A 17669-nucleotide genomic window follows, 5' to 3' on the forward strand; every position below is an offset into this window, starting at 1 on the left:
ATGGCGAGGAGGTCGTCGGAGCTTGCGTAGATGCCGCCCTTGCCCTCCAGCGGCAGCACCGCAAGAATACCAGCGCCAAGGCCGACGTTGAAGAAGGTGACAAGCGCCCACATGTTGCGCAGTGTCTTGCGGAACACACCCGGCTGCTGCTCCTCCACGTAGTTGGACGATGACTCAAAGCCCGTGATACCCAGCATGGACGCACCGAAGCCGAAGAAAATGGCCGTGAACACGTTGCCGTCCAGCATGGAGCCTGCAAAGTCCACCTCGGGGTAGCCCGCGTGCATGTTGTCCTTGAAGACGTGCGGGTGCTGGACGCCGTACACCACGCACGACACGAAGAGGATGAAGAGCACGACGATGTGGTGCAGGAAGATGCCCACAGCCACGCGGGAGCTCTCCGTGATGCCGATCACAGCAAGAACTGCAAATGCGCCAAGCAAGATGATCGTCGAGCCCACAATGGGGATGTCGACCTGGTTGTTCAGGTATCGCACACCGGACGTGGCCGACACCACTCCGGTGGCCACGTACGACAAGATACTGAGACAGGCAGCCACGGCCGCCGTGCGCTTGGAGGTCGTGTTCAACAGGGCGTTGTAGGTACCGCCGTTCATAGGGATGGCCGTGACCACTTCCTCGTAGATGAAGCGGAAGAAGAAGAGCACCGTGGACACCATGAGCAGAGGAATGGGCATGAGCTTGCCAGCCTTGGCGGCCACGGACGAGGCCGAGTACAGCACGCTGGACAGGATGTCGTTGCCACTGATGGAGGTGGCGGGCAGCTCCCCGAGCAGCTTGCGGGGCTGCTCCAGCTCCTTCTGAATCTCCAGCAGCTCGCCCTGCGGCACCTGCACGTGCTCGGAAGAGCCCGAGCCGGGGAACTGCCACGTCGGGCCCTTGGGGGCGCCCTCGACGATCTCGATCTCGATCTTGCGGCGCCGCAGGTTGACGGCCCGCGAGCTGGTGCCGGTGCCGGAGCTGGGGACGCGCGGCGAGGCCACCTCCATGTAGCCCGTGGCCGACACCTGGAGGCTGGCGGTGGCGCTTCCGCCTTCTCCAGCGCTAAAGACCATTGCGCTTGGACGTTTGGGGTCGGGACTTTCAACTGGACGAGACGACGGCGCTCGGACGCGGTGAAAAGCGGAATGGGTCCGTTGCGTTGAAGCGGGTGGGTGGGTGCGTGCGTGAGCGCGCTTAAATTCCGTGATATATGAAGCTCAGTATGGCCACTTCAATGTCCAAGTCAACGGCGGTGAGCCCATAAAGTGGCAAGGACAGGCGATACGTGAATGGACGTCGCCTCGCCGGATACTACTAAAAACGCCTATATCACGCCGGGTCGTCCCTCCGCGGTGCACTTGTTTCTTTTGAGGCGGGCGTTTAACACAAGTCACATGTTTCCGGCTCATGACATCCGTCCCCGCTCAGCCGTCTTTGGCCGCCACAGCAACTCACGAGAGCACTGACTGATGTCGGGCCGTACACGCGCACCACCTGGCCGTCAAAGCTGAAGAACGTGGCGGCGCGGCCGTTCGGACGAGCGCGGCAAGCTGGCAGTGCGGGCATGCTCGGCTCCTGGATGGGCGAGGACAAGAGATGTCCACGTCGCCCCGCCCTCCTCCATTACACTAACGGCCGCTCTGTATGCCGCGGAGAGCATACCCGCCCCACGGACACACCAGTAGACGACATGGGTTCGGCCAATCCCATTTGACACCGTTGCCGAAAAAGAGGCGTCTGGTTGCCGGAAAAGGGGCGTCCGCTGCCTCGTCACATGAGGAAAAATCCAGAGCCCCGCGCCACAGTGACCCAGCCGGGCCTGCGTCTGCGGCTCACCCAGCCATCGCTGCGAGCGAGCGAGCAACTGCCACTGTCCTGACCAGGACAGGCAGGCCTCGCGGTGCAACTCGACTTCGCACTGGATCCAGCGAGTTGTTCCAGCTCTGGCGAGAACGGATCCGGTGGATCGGCTAGCAACCGTCTCCAGAGAACGAGTCTGGTTGCTGCTGTTTGTTGTCTGGCCGGCAAGCCTGGCCGAGCTCGATGAAAAAATTGCTGGCGGATTTGCCTCCGCTGGCTGGCTGGCTGGCTGGAGATGCCGCGCTCGACTAAGCGAGATAGGCATCCGCTGCCACGTCTGCGAGTGCAAAGTGCAATGCGGGACGTGCAGTGGGTGTGCACAAACCTGCGCTTCGAGTCGAAGCCTTCGACTCAACTCCGAGTGTACAGCCGCATCACCGGCAATCCTCTTCTTTGGAGCGACAACGGAGGACAACTGTTTACTTGGGAACCAAGAGGAAAGTTTCCATGGGAGCGGTTGCCTGCCCGATGGTGAGCCCAGCCGAGAACTTTTGTTTGCCCCCCCCCCCTTCGTACCTACCCCGCTAATGGGAAGGAGGGTCGACACGCTCCTTTTCGTCAGGATCAGGCCGCGCAAACGAGCTGCTCCAGAAGAATGTCACCTAGCCTGCCAAAGGGGGGAGGGACTCCCTCAGGGAGTGGTGACCCAGCGTGATCTTTTGCCTCTGCTTCTCTGAGGGCTGCGCCGGGATTGGCGACGATAGTACTGAAGTGGGGGATCCCCTGTAGCTGTAGTGGGCTCTTCCAATTACTATAGCCCAGCACCCGACACCCATGGTGCAGTGGATTCCACCTTCCAACACGCTTTTCAGTCCCGCTATTCCCCATTTTGCGGAGTCGAGCTCAAGTCGCTTTACGCCACATAAAGTCAAGTCAAGTTCCTACGGTACTCAACACCATTGCTATGGAATCGGACAGCTACCTCGAAGTCGCGTCGCCGGTGCCGGTCATGCGCAGCGCGGTGAACTATCGCCGCCGCAAAGTCGAGATTGAAGTGGAGGACGGCCCGATGCGAGGCCCCACCTGGCAGTTCCCCCGCTCCGGCACCTCTCAGCACGTGCACGTGCCCGAGGCGGAATTGGCGGACATTCAACACGAACTGGACCAGCCACGCAAGCTGCTGTCGGAGTGGCCCGCCACCGCCATCAGTGGCAAACGACATCCTGGGAAGTGTGCTGTATGCAGCTTCATCGGTGGTCGCCAAGTCCGGCAAGCTCATGCCCGTCTCGCTGCTCATGGTGGCGGCCGTGCTCTACTTCTTCCGGTTCATCTACGAAGAGGTGGTCACCGCTATCCCCATGAACGGCGGCACCTACAACGCCCTGCTCAACACCACGTCCAAGCGCGCTGCTGCCGTGGCTGCCTGTCTGAGTATTCTGCCGTACGTGGCCACCGGTGTGGTGTCTCCTACGTCGGGCGTTCACTACCTGGACACCCAAGTGGGCATCCCGATCGTGGTCTGCACCATTGCGCTCCTGTTCGCCTTTGCGCTGCTGGCATTTGTGGGCATTGCTGAGAACTCCCGTGTGGCCCTCGCCATCTTCTTACACCACATCGTCGTGCTGAGTGTTCTGGTGGTGTCGTGTGCGGTGTACGGCATCAAGAACCCGCACATTTTTCGAGACAACATGAAGGCGGACTTCCCGGAGGTGGACTTCGCTGGGTCCATGTTGGACGGCAACGCGTTCACTGCCGTGTTCTTCGGTTTTGGCGCTGCCATGCTGGGTATCACGGGTTTCGAGTCCTCCTCGAACTATGTTGAGGAGCAGGCTCCCGGCGTCTTCCGTAAAACTCTACGAAATGCAGCATTGCCGACAACAATTTTCAACACGACCACTGCGATTGGCATCCTTGCGGTGCTGCCACTCGGCGGTGACGACGGAATCTACGCCAGCGCAGACGCTCTGCTATCTAAGGCAGCAGAAGTGTCGTTGGGAAGCTGGTTCGGAACCTGGGTCAGTGTCGACGCCTTCATCGTGCTGTCCGGTTCCGTGCTGACCTCGTACGTCGGCATTTGCGGCTTGGTGCGCCGCCTATCGACCGACCGCGTGTTGCCAAGCTTCCTGGCCAAGACGAACAAGTTGCGTGGCACGAACCACTACATCATCGGGTGCTACTTTCTGTTGTCGTCCAGTCTCGTGTTGGTGCTCAATGCAGACACCACCATCATCAACGGCGTGTACACGTATGCGTTCCTGGGCTTGATGGCGCTGTTCGCGAGTGCCGGTATGCTATTGAAGGCCAAGAGACCCGAGATCCCCCGCGACGTCACTGCGCCGTGGACTGTGCTGGTGCTGGGCTTCGTGATGGTGGTGGTGGCGATCTTTGCGAACCTGCTCGGCGATCCGTCCGTGCTGATGTACTTCGCGCTGTACTTCATCGCCGTGGCCTTCGTGATGTTCGTCATGTTCGAGCGCGTCATGATCTTGCGCTGCATTCTCGCGCTGATGAAGAAGACGGCGCCGTCCAAGTACGCGAAGGGCACGGCCGTCAACTACTTCCGCACTCGCGATACCCCCGAGGTGGAGCACACGGGCGCGCGGGGAGGACGCACGATCGCCCGCGCCATCGTGAGCATCCGCAGTGCGCCGATCATCTTCTTCTGCAAGCGGCCGGACCTGACGATCATCAACAAGGTCATCATGTACGTGCGTCGCAATGAGCAGACGCACACGCTACGCATCGTGCACGTGTTCTCGGACGAAGAGACCGACGCGCCCGTGCTCAAGGCGTTCCGCAACTTGGTGGTGCTGTTCGACAGCATGTACCCGAAGATCCGCATCGACTTCGTGTCTGTGCAGGGCGAGTTCAAACCCGCGGCGATCGAGTGGCTGTCGAAGAAGATGGGAGTGCCGCGCAACTTGATGTTCATCACGCAGCCCGACATGGTGTCGGCGGCGTGTGTGTCTTCCGTCGGCGTTCGCGTCATTACGGCATGACCCCCCCCTCCACCGTGTTTCAGACACTCGTGATCGTTTTGCGTGCGTAATTTTCGATTGCTGTAGGGTTAACTTTGTAATGAATAGCTACGTATTGAGTTTCATTCATGACGTGGTTGGCAAACGCTGCTAGTAGTCGATTTTCTTGGTTTGGTGGACGTCGTAGACTTCTTTATCTACATCTGACTGACCAATAACTTACGGTAGAGATTTTTTTGGTAAGCGGTGCACTCGATGCTGGTTTGGTTTTGAGTGCTACAGTAGTGACTGTTGCCCTGGATTTTCAAGCTTCTGGGTGATGTTTTCAACGCAAGTTCCGGTCAATCTGCGTTTCATTTCCGATTCTTCGTACCAAGACTGATTCGACCACCCCCAGGAATCGGGTATGAGTATGAGTGCTGCAAACCGACACCCAGGAGATCGTTCGCGCTCGTTGGCGTCGTCGACTGCAAGCCTGAGGCTCCGCGTGATCGAGATTGAAGTGGTGGAAAAGGAAGCGAAAAGTCCGTCTTGGCAGTTCCCCAGCTCAGGCTCCACCCAACGATTGTGCGTTCCCGATGCAGATCTTGATGGCGTTCAGCTGAACGAGCCCCGTGCGCTCTTATCCGAGTGGCCTGCCAGCGCCATCATTGGCAACGACTTCTTGGGGAGTGTGCTCTACTCCGTGTCCAACGTTGCTGCCAAGGCGGGGAAACTCACTCCTGTTCCGCTTCTCATGGTAACTATTGTCGTGCAATTATACAAGCTCATGTATGCCGAGGTGATCACCGCCATTCCAATGAATGGCGGTACGTACAGCGTGCTACTCAATGCCATCTCCAAGTCCACGGCTACCATTGCTGCCTGTTTGAGTATCCTGTCCTATCTGGCCACGGGGGTTATTGCAGCAATATCGGCCGTCCAATACCTCAGGACTCAGGTGAACATTCCGACCGTGTGCTGCACAGTGGCTGTGCTCTTCGTGTTTGCACTGCTCGCTCTGCTCGGCATTGTTACAAGCTCCCGTGTGGCCCTCGCCATCTTCTTACACCACATCGTCGTGCTGAGTGTTCTGGTGGTGTCGTGTGCGGTGTACGGCATCAAGAACCCGCACATTTTTCGAGACAACATGAAGGCGGACTTCCCGGAGGTGGACTTCGCTGGGTCCATGTTGGACGGCAACGCGTTCACTGCCGTGTTCTTCGGTTTTGGCGCTGCCATGCTGGGTATCACGGGTTTCGAGTCCTCCTCGAACTATGTTGAGGAGCAGGCTCCCGGCGTCTTCCGTAAAACTCTACGAAATGCAGCATTGCCGACAACAATTTTCAACACGACCACTGCGATTGGCATCCTTGCGGTGCTGCCACTCGGCGGTGACGACGGAATCTACGCCAGCGCAGACGCTCTGCTATCTAAGGCAGCAGAAGTGTCGTTGGGAAGCTGGTTCGGAACCTGGGTCAGTGTCGACGCCTTCATCGTGCTGTCCGGTTCCGTGCTGACCTCGTACGTCGGCATTTGCGGCTTGGTGCGCCGCCTATCGACCGACCGCGTGTTGCCAAGCTTCCTGGCCAAGACGAACAAGTTGCGTGGCACGAACCACTACATCATCGGGTGCTACTTTCTGTTGTCGTCCAGTCTCGTGTTGGTGCTCAATGCAGACACCACCATCATCAACGGCGTGTACACGTATGCGTTCCTGGGCTTGATGGCGCTGTTCGCGAGTGCCGGTATGCTATTGAAGGCCAAGAGACCCGAGATCCCCCGCGACGTCACTGCGCCGTGGACTGTGCTGGTGCTGGGCTTCGTGATGGTGGTGGTGGCGATCTTTGCGAACCTGCTCGGCGATCCGTCCGTGCTGATGTACTTCGCGCTGTACTTCATCGCCGTGGCCTTCGTGATGTTCGTCATGTTCGAGCGCGTCATGATCTTGCGCTGCATTCTCGCGCTGATGAAGAAGACGGCGCCGTCCAAGTACGCGAAGGGCACGGCCGTCAACTACTTCCGCACTCGCGATACCCCCGAGGTGGAGCACACGGGCGCGCGGGGAGGACGCACGATCGCCCGCGCCATCGTGAGCATCCGCAGTGCGCCGATCATCTTCTTCTGCAAGCGGCCGGACCTGACGATCATCAACAAGGTCATCATGTACGTGCGTCGCAATGAGCAGACGCACACGCTACGCATCGTGCACGTGTTCTCGGACGAAGAGACCGACGCGCCCGTGCTCAAGGCGTTCCGCAACTTGGTGGTGCTGTTCGACAGCATGTACCCGAAGATCCGCATCGACTTCGTGTCTGTGCAGGGCGAGTTCAAACCCGCGACGATCGAGTGGCTGTCGAAGAAGATGGGAGTGCCGCGCAACTTGATGTTCATCACGCAGCCCGACATGGTGTCGGCGGCGTGTGTGTCTTCCGTCGGCGTTCGCGTCATTACGGCATGATCCTCGTGCGCACCATCGATAGCGAGGATTACTTTGCAATGTATAAGTTGAGTAAGCTAGGAGTACCATGGTAATGTACATGCATGATTGCATTCAGTATGTCTACGCACTGATGTTGCTTCATCCGCTCATTGAGTGGCGCTCAAAGGACTGCCGATCACGCTGTTGTACAACATGTAATCAATGCTCGAGTCAACAAAGGTTGGTCCGGAGCTTTTGAATGACCCGCATTGGCAACGCAGCATCCGCGCTTGCCGTATTCAAACTGTGCACTCTGTGTTGACAAAACCGAATCACGCTTAGCGCTGGAGTGCAGAGGCTGCAAGTTCACAGTCACCAGCATGTTTCGTATCGCATTTCATAACACTGCACAAGTCACAGACAACTTCAGCTTGAGATGCATCTCTCGCAGCATCTCCACGAGAGCTTCCAGCCAGCCAGCGGAGGCAAATCCGCCAGCAATTTTTTCATCGAGCTCGGCCAGGCTTGCCGGCCAGACAACAAACAGCAGCAACCAGACTCGTTCTCTGGAGACGGTTGCTAGCCGATCCACCGGATCCGTTCTCGCCAGAGCTGGAACAACTCGCTGGATCCAGTGCGAAGTCGAGTTGCACCGCGAGGCCTGCCTGTCCTGGTCAGGACAGTGGCAGTTGCTCGCTCGCTCGCAGCGATGGCTGGGTGAGCCGCAGACGCAGGCCCGGCTGGGTCACTGTGGCGCGGGGCTCTGGATTTTTCCTCATGTGACGAGGCAGCGGACGCCCCTTTTCCGGCAACCAGACGCCTCTTTTTCGGCAACGGTGTCAAATGGGATTGGCCGAACCCATGTCGTCTACTGGTGTGTCCGTGGGGCGGGTATGCTCTCCGCGGCATACAGAGCGGCTGTTAGTGTAATGGAGGAGGGCGGGGCGACGTGGACATCTCTTGTCCTCGCCCATCCAGGAGCCGAGCATGCCCGCACTGCCAGCTTGCCGCGCTCGTCCGAACGGCCGCGCCGCCACGTTCTTCAGCTTTGACGGCCAGGTGGTGAGGAAAGTGTGTGCGATATCCTTTTGTTGCGTAATTTGGGGTTCCAACACTTCTACACTATTCAGACAATTGCTGTCGAATATCGTCAAAACTTGGAAACTTCCACTCCAAGATCTTCACTAGGACGCCGTCTCCGATAAGTTAAGCAAATGTCCTCATCATTGAAGGCAATTCCAAACCTTGCTGTGACGATATTGTGAATTCCGGTCAAAATTTCCAAATCGTGGCGGTTTGGAGACCCCGCTCCAATCGCCAAATACAACACTCAAGTCATTTGCCCAATCTCCCGGGCCCAAACCATATGGTCCAAGTGCCCGCATGTCAAGGCCAATTCGTACTTAAACGGGTGTCTATAACCAATCCTAGTGGCCCCGGAGATTGGCCGGAGATTTGGCTCGGGTGGTCCAACAAACCGCCCATGGAAATTTGGAACAGAACACACAATACTGCACTGCGCTGCCATGCTGTCGAAACCAAAAGAGTACGAAGTCGCAAAATCATTAACCAAAGGACTTGTACACTCGTATTTAGGGTTTTTGGGATCAATTTACTTACACACATTTCGGGCAAGTAAAGACGGCAATGTCCAATCCTGTGGCAAGAACACCCGGACGGCATTAGCCCATGCTGCAAATGATCCGTTAAACTGCTCACATCAAAGCCGAAGATGCTCTAAAATATCGGGAGGAATGGCACGGCCGGAGGCGCAGCCTCGATGACGACTAGGAGAGGCGACATTTTTCTCGCCATACCATGACGGTGCCGACATCGGCCGACAGAGTGCCTACAAGCTGGGATTGGCTAAAAAAGCAGGCACATCATGCACATCGGGCATGGTGCCCAGGCGGTTAGCAATCAAATGCGCCACTGCTCCTGCAGTGCCAGAGCAAATCCTGGATTGCAGGTGTCAGGCAGTAACAGCCTGACACCTGCAATTCTGCCGCTGTTACCAACTTAAGAGTTTGCATGTTGGTTATTAAAACAGCAGCATTAGCGCTGCGTAACATACAAAAACGCAATACATTTCTCATTTTTCGAGAGTTCATCTGGCTGTACTGTATTAAAAGCATTGAAATTTACACGGTTGGTTAGCGCTCGTCGCCATCGATGCAGCGACACAGTCCTTCTCACTTTTGCTTTTGTGCTCACCCCACCGGCGATTTGCTAGCGATTTCACGTCAGTGCTAAGTAAGAGTGGGGAGTCTTTTTTTGGTGCGCGTCTATCTTCACGTCCGGCGATATGCTAGACCTTCCACGGACAGAGATGCAATCCATTGTGGGTAGACGGACTAGGGGCGGTCCAATGTGTGAGAATCAGAGCGGTACATCCGAGAGATATTCTCTCTGTGGATTGTACTCGATCAACAATGCGGTGCAAACCCGGGGTTTTTTAACCGTGGAGGATTTGGTGCCAATCGTGCGTCGTCTTAACGCGGCTGCACCCGAGGAAGAAGGGCCAACCCCCCACGGCGATGAGAAGTACGGGGCGTATTCTATGCAAGCACTGCATGAAGCGCTTCGCGCCAAGGGCTATCAGCTGCGGTACCTGAACAGTACCAACACGTTCAACTGCAGTTCGCAAAGGTGGTTCAAGAAGATTCCTAGGTCTAGTTTTAGGCACCTTGTGATCATCAGTAGGCCCTTTGGCCAAGAAGAGGGTACCTGGCACTGCATCGCTCGCGCGGCGGTGGGCGACTTCATCGACTCGGACGAGCTCGTCTACAAGCCAAGTACCGAAGACGGATTACGCCACTTCTTTGCTGATCTGGGCTGTGTTTACGCGGTCGAGCCGATTAACTACCAACAATAAAATCCTTCTTTTACACAAAACCGTTGTTTAATCTGTAACCTCTGGGTAATCATAAAATAACCTTTAAGACAGGAGCAGTCTTATTTTTTTACAATTAAAATGGCTACAGTAAAGATTCAGAGTGGTAGCACACCGCCTCGGCTGCAGTGCAAGATGTTGTCAAATGCATGAGCTGTTTAAGAGTAGATCGATATTATGAAGCTCTGTGGCGTTCCAGCAGTTGCGTACGAAAGTCAAACGCGCACTACATGCTGTACGCTATACATTTATCGAAGTGTAATGTGTAGCGGTACAGAACATTTATTATAGCCCCACGTTAGAAACTATAACTCAACTACTTCCGTGTAAACAGCTCTTGCGTTTCCTTGGGCGCTGGGCCCGTTATGCCAGCGACAGCAACGCGAGCACGGTATGCGTCTACTAGAGAGTTGAGCTTGCTTTCCCGGAAAAACTTGCGCAGTTGCTTGAGTACAGCTGATCCACGTTTGCTCTTGACTCCGTGCTCTTCGAAAAATCTGTACATCCCGGCTTCGGCCTCAATTCCGGTACGGACAACTTGGTCGGTGTAGTCAGGGGCCGACGGGTCCAGCTCGAAGCCGTTTGGTAAGAAGAGCTTCATGTAGTTCACGGTGTGCTTGTACGCTGATTTTTTCTGCCGATCCGCACACACGTCCCACATACGTGGTGTTTTTGCGTACCACTCAAACCAAATAGCCGCTGGGCCTTTCGGGAGAGCCTTGCTTCCACACGACTTCGATACAGTAGCGGAATCCTCGCAATGCGATTGTGGTGCCACCACCGGTGCAGGCAAACTTGTGGAGGAGTCATCCTGACCAACGTCGCGCTGACTCTCCAGTTGGGTGACCCGCTCGGTCAAGGCTCGATTCATGGCTTTCAGCTCGCCGATGATGCAGTTCTGGTGATTGATCAGCTTCTCTTCCCTTGTGAATGCCTCCGCGTCGTCTTGAGATTCCTCCAGATCCTTTTGTGCCACCTTCGCCTGTAGTTCAGAGCTCCACGCGAGAACTTGAGCTTTTGGTAAACCCAACGCCATCAGGCATTCGCGCATCCGGGTAGCGTACGGGCACATCGGGTAGTACTCGAGTATCTCGGGAAAATGCTGGATCAGCGCGGCAGTTAGAACTTCAGCGACGCGGGCGTTGAGCTTCTTCTCGGGGTCTTGGGTGCACACGCTTGGCTGGAAAAGAAGATTACCCAAGCTCAGTGCCTGCTACCGGCTGGCGGAGTCGAACCAGGAGAGGGTTGGAACCGGTGGCTTCTTGCTCGAGTCCCACCCGCTGAGAACACGCGCTACTTTCTGGTCTTCACTGGTAGTGTTGAACACGTAAGCGAAAGCCTTGTTGGTAGCCGTCATGTTCCACGAACCACGATCGAAAATCCACTGAGCACTAAGCAGTGGATCACCGTTTGCATGCTGAGCCCCACCACGTCGAAACGAGTGAGACGTCAAGTTTGCAGTTGGCACCGCTTTAGCTTGAGCGGCAGACGCTGTCTTGACAACGCGGTTCACGTAGGCGTGGATCTTCATGTTTTCTTCAGGCAGTTTACGCTTTTTCTGAGGCGGCTCACTTGGCGTGTCGTCGTTCTCGCAGGCAACAAGAGCTTCAGCTAGTGGCACGTCAACAGGGACTGTCATACTCTCGTCGCTGCTTGCGGCAAGGTGCGGATGATCCAGCAGCTGTGCGCACGGAGCGTCCTGCATCACCAGGGCCATCGCAATCGCATGCAGGGGGCACGTGATGAAGCTGTTCTTGTCGGGAAAGAGAGAGATGCCCTGCTCGTCTGAAGTCTTCACGCGGATGAGCCGGACGAACACAACGCCATCCGCACTCACAGACAGGTTTCCCTTCACCACGAACCCCAGGTCCGAGGCTTGGCCAAACGCGTACCACATCAGCGCCAGTAACGCGGCATCTTGGTAGTCCTTGGGGCTGGCGGCATCATAGTACAGTCCGTCCATGAGAATTCGTAGGTCTTCCTTCGTGCAGGCAGGCGCCTTCTTGACCATTCCACCTTCGATGCGCTTCAGACAATGGCGCTCGAGCGTCTGTCCCATCTTGAGTAGTTTCTTCTCGATGGTGGCTCGGTGGGTCGGGTAGGTGTCGAGCAGCCAGTTCTTGACATGGCGGTAGTAGCTCATGACCGAGGTCTTGGCCAGCGGCTTCCCCCCTCGGCCTTCGACGAAGGCGAGGTGAACGCCAAAGCGGTCCATGAGCTTCACAAACACAGCCCCACTCTCATCATCTGCGAGAGAGGCAGCGATGAGTCCGTGGAGACGCCTTGGGCCGCGACGAAGCGCCCGAAGGCGTTGATTGCGGTTTGTAGAGCGCGCTGGGAGTTGACGGGGGCGAGGTCTTGGAGGCTCATACTGGTTCCGAATGTTCTGTCGGCAAGAGAGCAGATATTCGAGAGATGAGCAGTAGACTGGTGGCTCGTATTGACGCCCTGCATATTTTCGCCCCCGTGCCTACATTAAACGTCGGCACGGCGTCGGCATCGTTTTACCCTACACCTAATCAAGCTCATTGGCCGATATTGGGTAAATCTAGATGTCATTGGTCAATATACGTGCGTTGCGGTCAGTCTGCCTATACTTTAATCAAGTAAAAAAAATGTGTCGGCACCGTCACGATATTTATCCATATGCCATCACGTTTTTAATCAATCACCGGTTAATCGAGCCACACACGTCTTCAACACGCTTTCAGTCCGTTCATTCCGCATTTCGTCGAGTTCGAGCCAAGTCGTCCTCTTCCAGTCGAAAGTCTAAATCCCAGTCGCAACGGTTTCAAGTGCTGGAGAAGGCAGCTCAATGGGCATCCTTCATGTTCCGACCACGGTCTACATGGAGGTGGCGTCGCCGCGTATCCCCAGCTCCGGCACCAGCTCCAGACCCTCCGATAATACCGTCTCCAATTTACGGACGTAGGCTCTACAAATAATTACTGCGTCAAATGCTTGCATCCTTAACAATGAGTTATTGTTTGTCAGCGGTCAATACTGGTAAAATACCAGCTTTCCAAACCGTTTATTACGAAGTCGAGTTAACTACCTTCACTACCGTGTTGGCGCCCCAAAAGCGCCTATTCTCCTTCAAAACGAGAACTGCCTCGAGGTTCACTGGCAGGATCCCGTGGCGATGGTGCGAGAGCGTATGCTTAGCGCGACTGAAGAACCTCTCCACGCAGTTCGAGGTTGGCGGGACGAACTTGACGGCGGGGAATGTCGCCTGCTGCTTGCGCTCGATCTTCCGCTTTTTCATCACGCGGTCCGCAAAGCCCATCTTCGCTGTCTGCGACGGCTGGCATCGATACGAACTGCAAACGGCTCAAGCAGCTTGCGCTGCTTCGCAGTGATGTCTTCGGCCCCGGTGCGCAATGCAGCGACGCATGCGGCTTCGAACTCGGGGTTCTTGACAATATCCGCGTCTGCGTCAAGGTAGTTAGAGACCGTAGGGTAGATGGTGATCAGTTCGTCGAAGATATCGCGAACGTCCAAGAGCGTTACGCCGTTCTGGTGCTGCAGCATCTTGGACGCACTCTCAAAATCTTTGAGCTGCTCCAGTAGAGCCTCTAGCTTCTTCATCTCGCGACGCGTCGGCAGCAGCTCAGACAGATCGTCGTCAGCCTCCAGAAACTTTTTCAGCTCGAAGAACCGAGACACCATCTTGAAGATTGACGACCAGCGTGTCTCCTGGCGTAAGGCAGGTCGAAGGTTGGTGTACTTCCTGCAAAAATAAAGTACAGAAATTTTAGCGGAAAATAAAATACCAAAAACAGAGGAAAATAAAATACTGAAAAGAGCGAAAACATAAGCAAAACTTACCGAAGCCTCGCAGCAGCATTCAGTGTGCGCAACTTACGCATCAACATTTGGAGTTTTTCCAGCTCCTTCTCATGTTTTCCCATGAACGCAGTCACCGCCAGATTAAGGCGATGACTGGCGCATCCGACTAGCGGAACACCAAGCAATGTCGACACCTTGCCGTTGGTCGAGCAGTTGTCACCGACCACGTAGATGATGTCGTTAGTCGTGCGATTGAAAAAGCCGAGAACGGTCGACAAAAACGCGACATGGCTCTCCGCCGTATGGTCTTCGACCTCGTCGTCAACAATAGGGGCCATGGCGAGCAGCACAGTCTCGGCTCGGTTGTCGTGCGGGAAGACGCCGACGTACTGCTCCGACTTGAAGGTGCACCCGTCAAAGACGATGCCAAACTTGGCAGGAAGAGCTTCGGCCACATCTTTCTCTACCTCTCCGCAGACGAGGCGCATGTACTTCAAGAATGTCTCCGTGCAAATGGAGGGGATCGCCATGTACTTGCGCACCGTCACATTCTCAGGAAACGAGAAGGGGAGGTTGCACTCGACCATCAGGTCTAGCCAGTTGTACACCGTTTGGCTTTTGGAGTCCACGAAGGACGTCAGCGCTCCTGAGTGAGCGCTTGCGGCCATGGTGGTGGCGTAGTCGGGGTGCTCCTTGCGGACATGGTTGAGTAGGTTGCTGTAGCCCGTCCCCCGGGCCTGCTTGCGCACGGTGCCACATTGACAGCGGAAATAATCGGTGGGCTGGCTGGTCTCGTCCACAACGACCTTGAAGAAGTAGGTGCAGATGCTCTTGCTGGAGAACTTGATGAGCGACATCGTAGAGTTGGTAGTGGTGGTTGGTCTTGGGCTTCTTGGTAGGTTTAGAAGTGTACTCTGCAAAACGCGAGCCGTGGCAGCCCCCGGGAACAGTGTGGTCGCTAGCTAGAGCTCGTGGACACCGCGTCCACCACCAGTCAATCGAAGCGATGTGAGGTTGCAATAGAACCCCATGGGGTTCTATTGCAATACAGTTATTTTATTACAAATGTTGTTGTAAATACTTTTACAACAACATTTGTAATAAAATAACTGTATTGTTTTAGAAAGGAGTAAAAATAAGTTATTGCCATGAAACAATACCGTAAAAATTGCAATACAGTTATTTATTCGGAGGGTCTGACCAGCTCGCGGGCCGTGAATCTGCGTCGCCGCAAGATCGAGATCGAGATCGTGGAAGGAGCGCCTAAAGGCCCGACGTGGCAGTTCCCCGGTTCGGGCTCGTCCGAGCACGTGAGGGTGCCTGATGCAGAGTTGGCGGCAATTCAAGATGAAATGGACCAACCACGGAAGCTCCCAGGCGAGCTCCCAGCCACCGCCATCTGCGGAAACGACATCTTGTCCAGTGTGCTTTACTCGGCATCGTCGGTGACGTCCAAGTGCGGAAAGCTCATGCCCATACCTCTGCTCATGGTGTCGACGGTGCTCTTCTTCTTCCGCTTCATCTACGAGGAGGTGGTCACGGCCATCCCCATGAACGGTGGTACCTACAACGCACTCCTCAATACGACGTCCAAGCGCACGGCTGCAGTGGCTGCTTGCCTGAGTATCTTGTCGTACGTGGCCACGGGTGTGGTGTCTGCTACGTCGGGTGTCAAATATCTGAACACCCAGATCGACATCCCGATCGTCACGTCGATCATCGTCCTGCTCGGGGCGTTCGCCGTGTTGGCTTTCATCGGTATCTCCGAGAGTTCTCGTGTGGCTGTGTTTATTTTCCTCCACCACATCATCGTGCTCTCGATCCTATTCGTCTCGTGCGTCATCTACGGTGTCCAGAACACACACATCTTCAGCGACAACATGAAGACCGAGCTGCCCGAGGTGGACTTCGCGGGCTCCATGCTGGACGGCAACGTGTTCACGTCCATTTTCTTCGGCTTCAGTGCGTCCATGCTGGGTATCACGGGCTTTGAGTCATCGTCCAACTACGTGGAGGAGCAGCAGCCGGGTGTGTTCCGCAAGACACTGCGCAACATGTGGGCACTCGTCACGTTTTTCAATCTGGGGCTGGGCGTTGGCATCCTTGCGGTTCTACCACGACGGTATCTATGCTAGCAGTGATGCACTGCTGGCGAAGGTCGCTCGTGTGGCAGTGGGAAGCTGGTTCGAGACATAGGCTTCTGTTGACACCTTCATCGTACTCAGCGGTGCTGTGCTTACCTCCTACGTTGGAATTGTTGGATTGGTTGAGCGTCTGTCGAATGACCGCGTGTTGCCTGCTTTCTTGGCCAAGAAGAACAAGCTGCGCGGTACCAGCCACAACATCATCGGACTCTACTTTGTCCTCTCAGCAAGCCTCGTTCTGATCCTGAACACTGACTCAATCTGCCCGAGTAAGGAACGCCTGATATATATAAAGACGCAGAATATATAAATTGATGTTAAGTTGATTATACTTTTCCAATGTACTGATTTAGTAATTTCAAAATGAACTGAAGAGCAGCTTTACCTACGAGTCCGGAATGATTCCAACAGTGGCGTATGGTCGAAGCACTAACCTTGGACCAGGCATCCTCGCACCACAACAGCGCTGTCAACTGGTCGACCTCGTAGGGATTATCTAGCCCTTCACCTTGTCGAGGATGCCCACTTTCTCAGACCAATTGAGGCGGAGACGCTTGGACGGTGTGGACTTCATGGGTGGAGTGGGGGAGGAGGTGGGCTTGTGGGGCGAGGTGCAAAAGAAAAAGTGCAAGTCTACCACTACGATACATGTAGTTTGAAGTCTAGTAAGATCGCTAAATGCGCGCCATTTTTCAAACGAGGGTGGATGATTGGCACTGGATTTTTCACCTCAGTACCTTGCAGTACCTTGCACATCCCCCTATCGCCACATCGACTGAAAAATAATATTAAATATGTGAGGCTATTAGTTATACACCCGTTCCTTATTCGGGCAGAATTCTGTACTGTGAACGGAGTGTACACGTACGCGTTCCTCGGACTGATGGCCACGTTCTCGTGCGCGTGCATGCTGCTGAAGGGCAAGCGCTCGGAGATCCCGCGCGACATCCACGCGCCGTGGGCTGCGGTGATTGTGGGCTTCATCTTGGTCGTGGTGGCCATCTTCGCCAACCTGCTCGGTGACCCGTCGGTGTTGATGTACTTCGCCATCTACTTCATCGTCGTGATGTTCGTGATGTTTGTCATGTTCGAGCGTGTTACGATCCTGCGCTGCATTTTGGTGATGATGAAGAAGATGGCCCCCTCACGCTACGGCAAGGCTGCTGCGGTTGGCCTCGCTACCGACAGCTCGTCCGAGATCGAGCACACCGGTGCGCGCGGCGGCCGCACTATCGCCCGCACCATTGTCAGCATCCGCGACGCCCCCATCGTCTTCTTCTGCAAGGTGCCCGACCTCACGATTATCAACAAGGCCATCATCTACATGCGTCGTAACGAGCAGACCCACACGCTGCGCATCGTGCACGTGTTCTCGGACGAGGAGGCGGTCGCTCCGGTGCTCACCTCGTTCCGCGAGATGGCGGCACTGTTCGACAGCATGTACCCGAAGATCCGCGTGGACTTCGTGTCGGTGCGCGGTGAGTTCGGTCCTGCGATGATCGAGTGGCTGTCGCGGTCGATGAAGGTGCCGCGCAACATGATGTTCATCACGCAGCCAGACATTCTGTCGGCTGAGCGAGTCTCCAGTGCTGGCGTCCGCGTGATCACCACATAATAGCAAAACCTGCCGCGATTCACTTCAACTTGCTGATTTTGGATAA

General features: G+C 55.6%; 7 protein-coding genes across 7 annotated transcripts; 4 read left to right on the forward strand and 3 right to left on the reverse strand.

Moving 5' to 3' along the window:
* Positions 1-2767: 2767 nt before the first annotated feature.
* On the forward strand, positions 2768-4802 carry PHYSODRAFT_335852 (hypothetical protein; the record flags this gene model as incomplete). The annotated part of the gene is made up of 2 exons (XM_009533317.1): positions 2768-3011; positions 3049-4802. The coding sequence occupies 2 exons, from the start codon at positions 2768-2770 to the stop codon at positions 4800-4802; spliced, it is 1998 nt and encodes a 665-aa protein (XP_009531612.1).
* Positions 4803-5193: 391 nt separating this feature from the next.
* On the forward strand, positions 5194-7221 carry PHYSODRAFT_335853 (hypothetical protein; the record flags this gene model as incomplete). The annotated part of the gene is made up of 1 exon (XM_009533318.1): positions 5194-7221. One exon carries the CDS (start codon positions 5194-5196, stop codon positions 7219-7221), a length of 2028 nt encoding a protein of 675 aa, XP_009531613.1.
* Positions 7222-10391: 3170 nt separating this feature from the next.
* PHYSODRAFT_512240 (hypothetical protein) lies at positions 10392-10946 on the reverse strand (the record flags this gene model as incomplete). Its single annotated transcript, XM_009533319.1, has 1 exon — positions 10392-10946. The coding sequence occupies one exon, from the start codon at positions 10944-10946 to the stop codon at positions 10392-10394; it is 555 nt and encodes a 184-aa protein (XP_009531614.1).
* An 862-nt stretch (positions 10947-11808) lies between these two features.
* PHYSODRAFT_514308 (hypothetical protein) lies at positions 11809-12000 on the forward strand (the record flags this gene model as incomplete). The annotated part of the gene is made up of 1 exon (XM_009533320.1): positions 11809-12000. A coding segment is annotated over one exon (192 nt), but the record flags the coding sequence as incomplete, so codon positions are not given.
* A 1109-nt stretch (positions 12001-13109) lies between these two features.
* Positions 13110-13606, reverse strand: PHYSODRAFT_510726 (hypothetical protein; the record flags this gene model as incomplete). The annotated part of the gene is made up of 2 exons (XM_009533321.1): positions 13110-13370; positions 13466-13606. The coding sequence occupies 2 exons, from the start codon at positions 13604-13606 to the stop codon at positions 13110-13112; spliced, it is 402 nt and encodes a 133-aa protein (XP_009531616.1).
* A 293-nt stretch (positions 13607-13899) lies between these two features.
* Positions 13900-14721, reverse strand: PHYSODRAFT_510733 (hypothetical protein; the record flags this gene model as incomplete). Its single annotated transcript, XM_009533322.1, has 1 exon — positions 13900-14721. One exon carries the CDS (start codon positions 14719-14721, stop codon positions 13900-13902), a length of 822 nt encoding a protein of 273 aa, XP_009531617.1.
* Positions 14722-15012: 291 nt separating this feature from the next.
* Positions 15013-17623, forward strand: PHYSODRAFT_335855 (hypothetical protein; the record flags this gene model as incomplete). Its single annotated transcript, XM_009533323.1, has 3 exons — positions 15013-15986; positions 16090-16277; positions 16866-17623. The coding sequence occupies 3 exons, from the start codon at positions 15013-15015 to the stop codon at positions 17621-17623; spliced, it is 1920 nt and encodes a 639-aa protein (XP_009531618.1).
* Positions 17624-17669: the final 46 nt, after the last annotated feature.

The sequence above is a fragment of the Phytophthora sojae genome, assembly GCF_000149755.1.
Source record: "Phytophthora sojae unplaced genomic scaffold PHYSOscaffold_6, whole genome shotgun sequence".
NCBI lineage: Eukaryota > Oomycota > Peronosporomycetes > Peronosporales > Peronosporaceae > Phytophthora > Phytophthora sojae.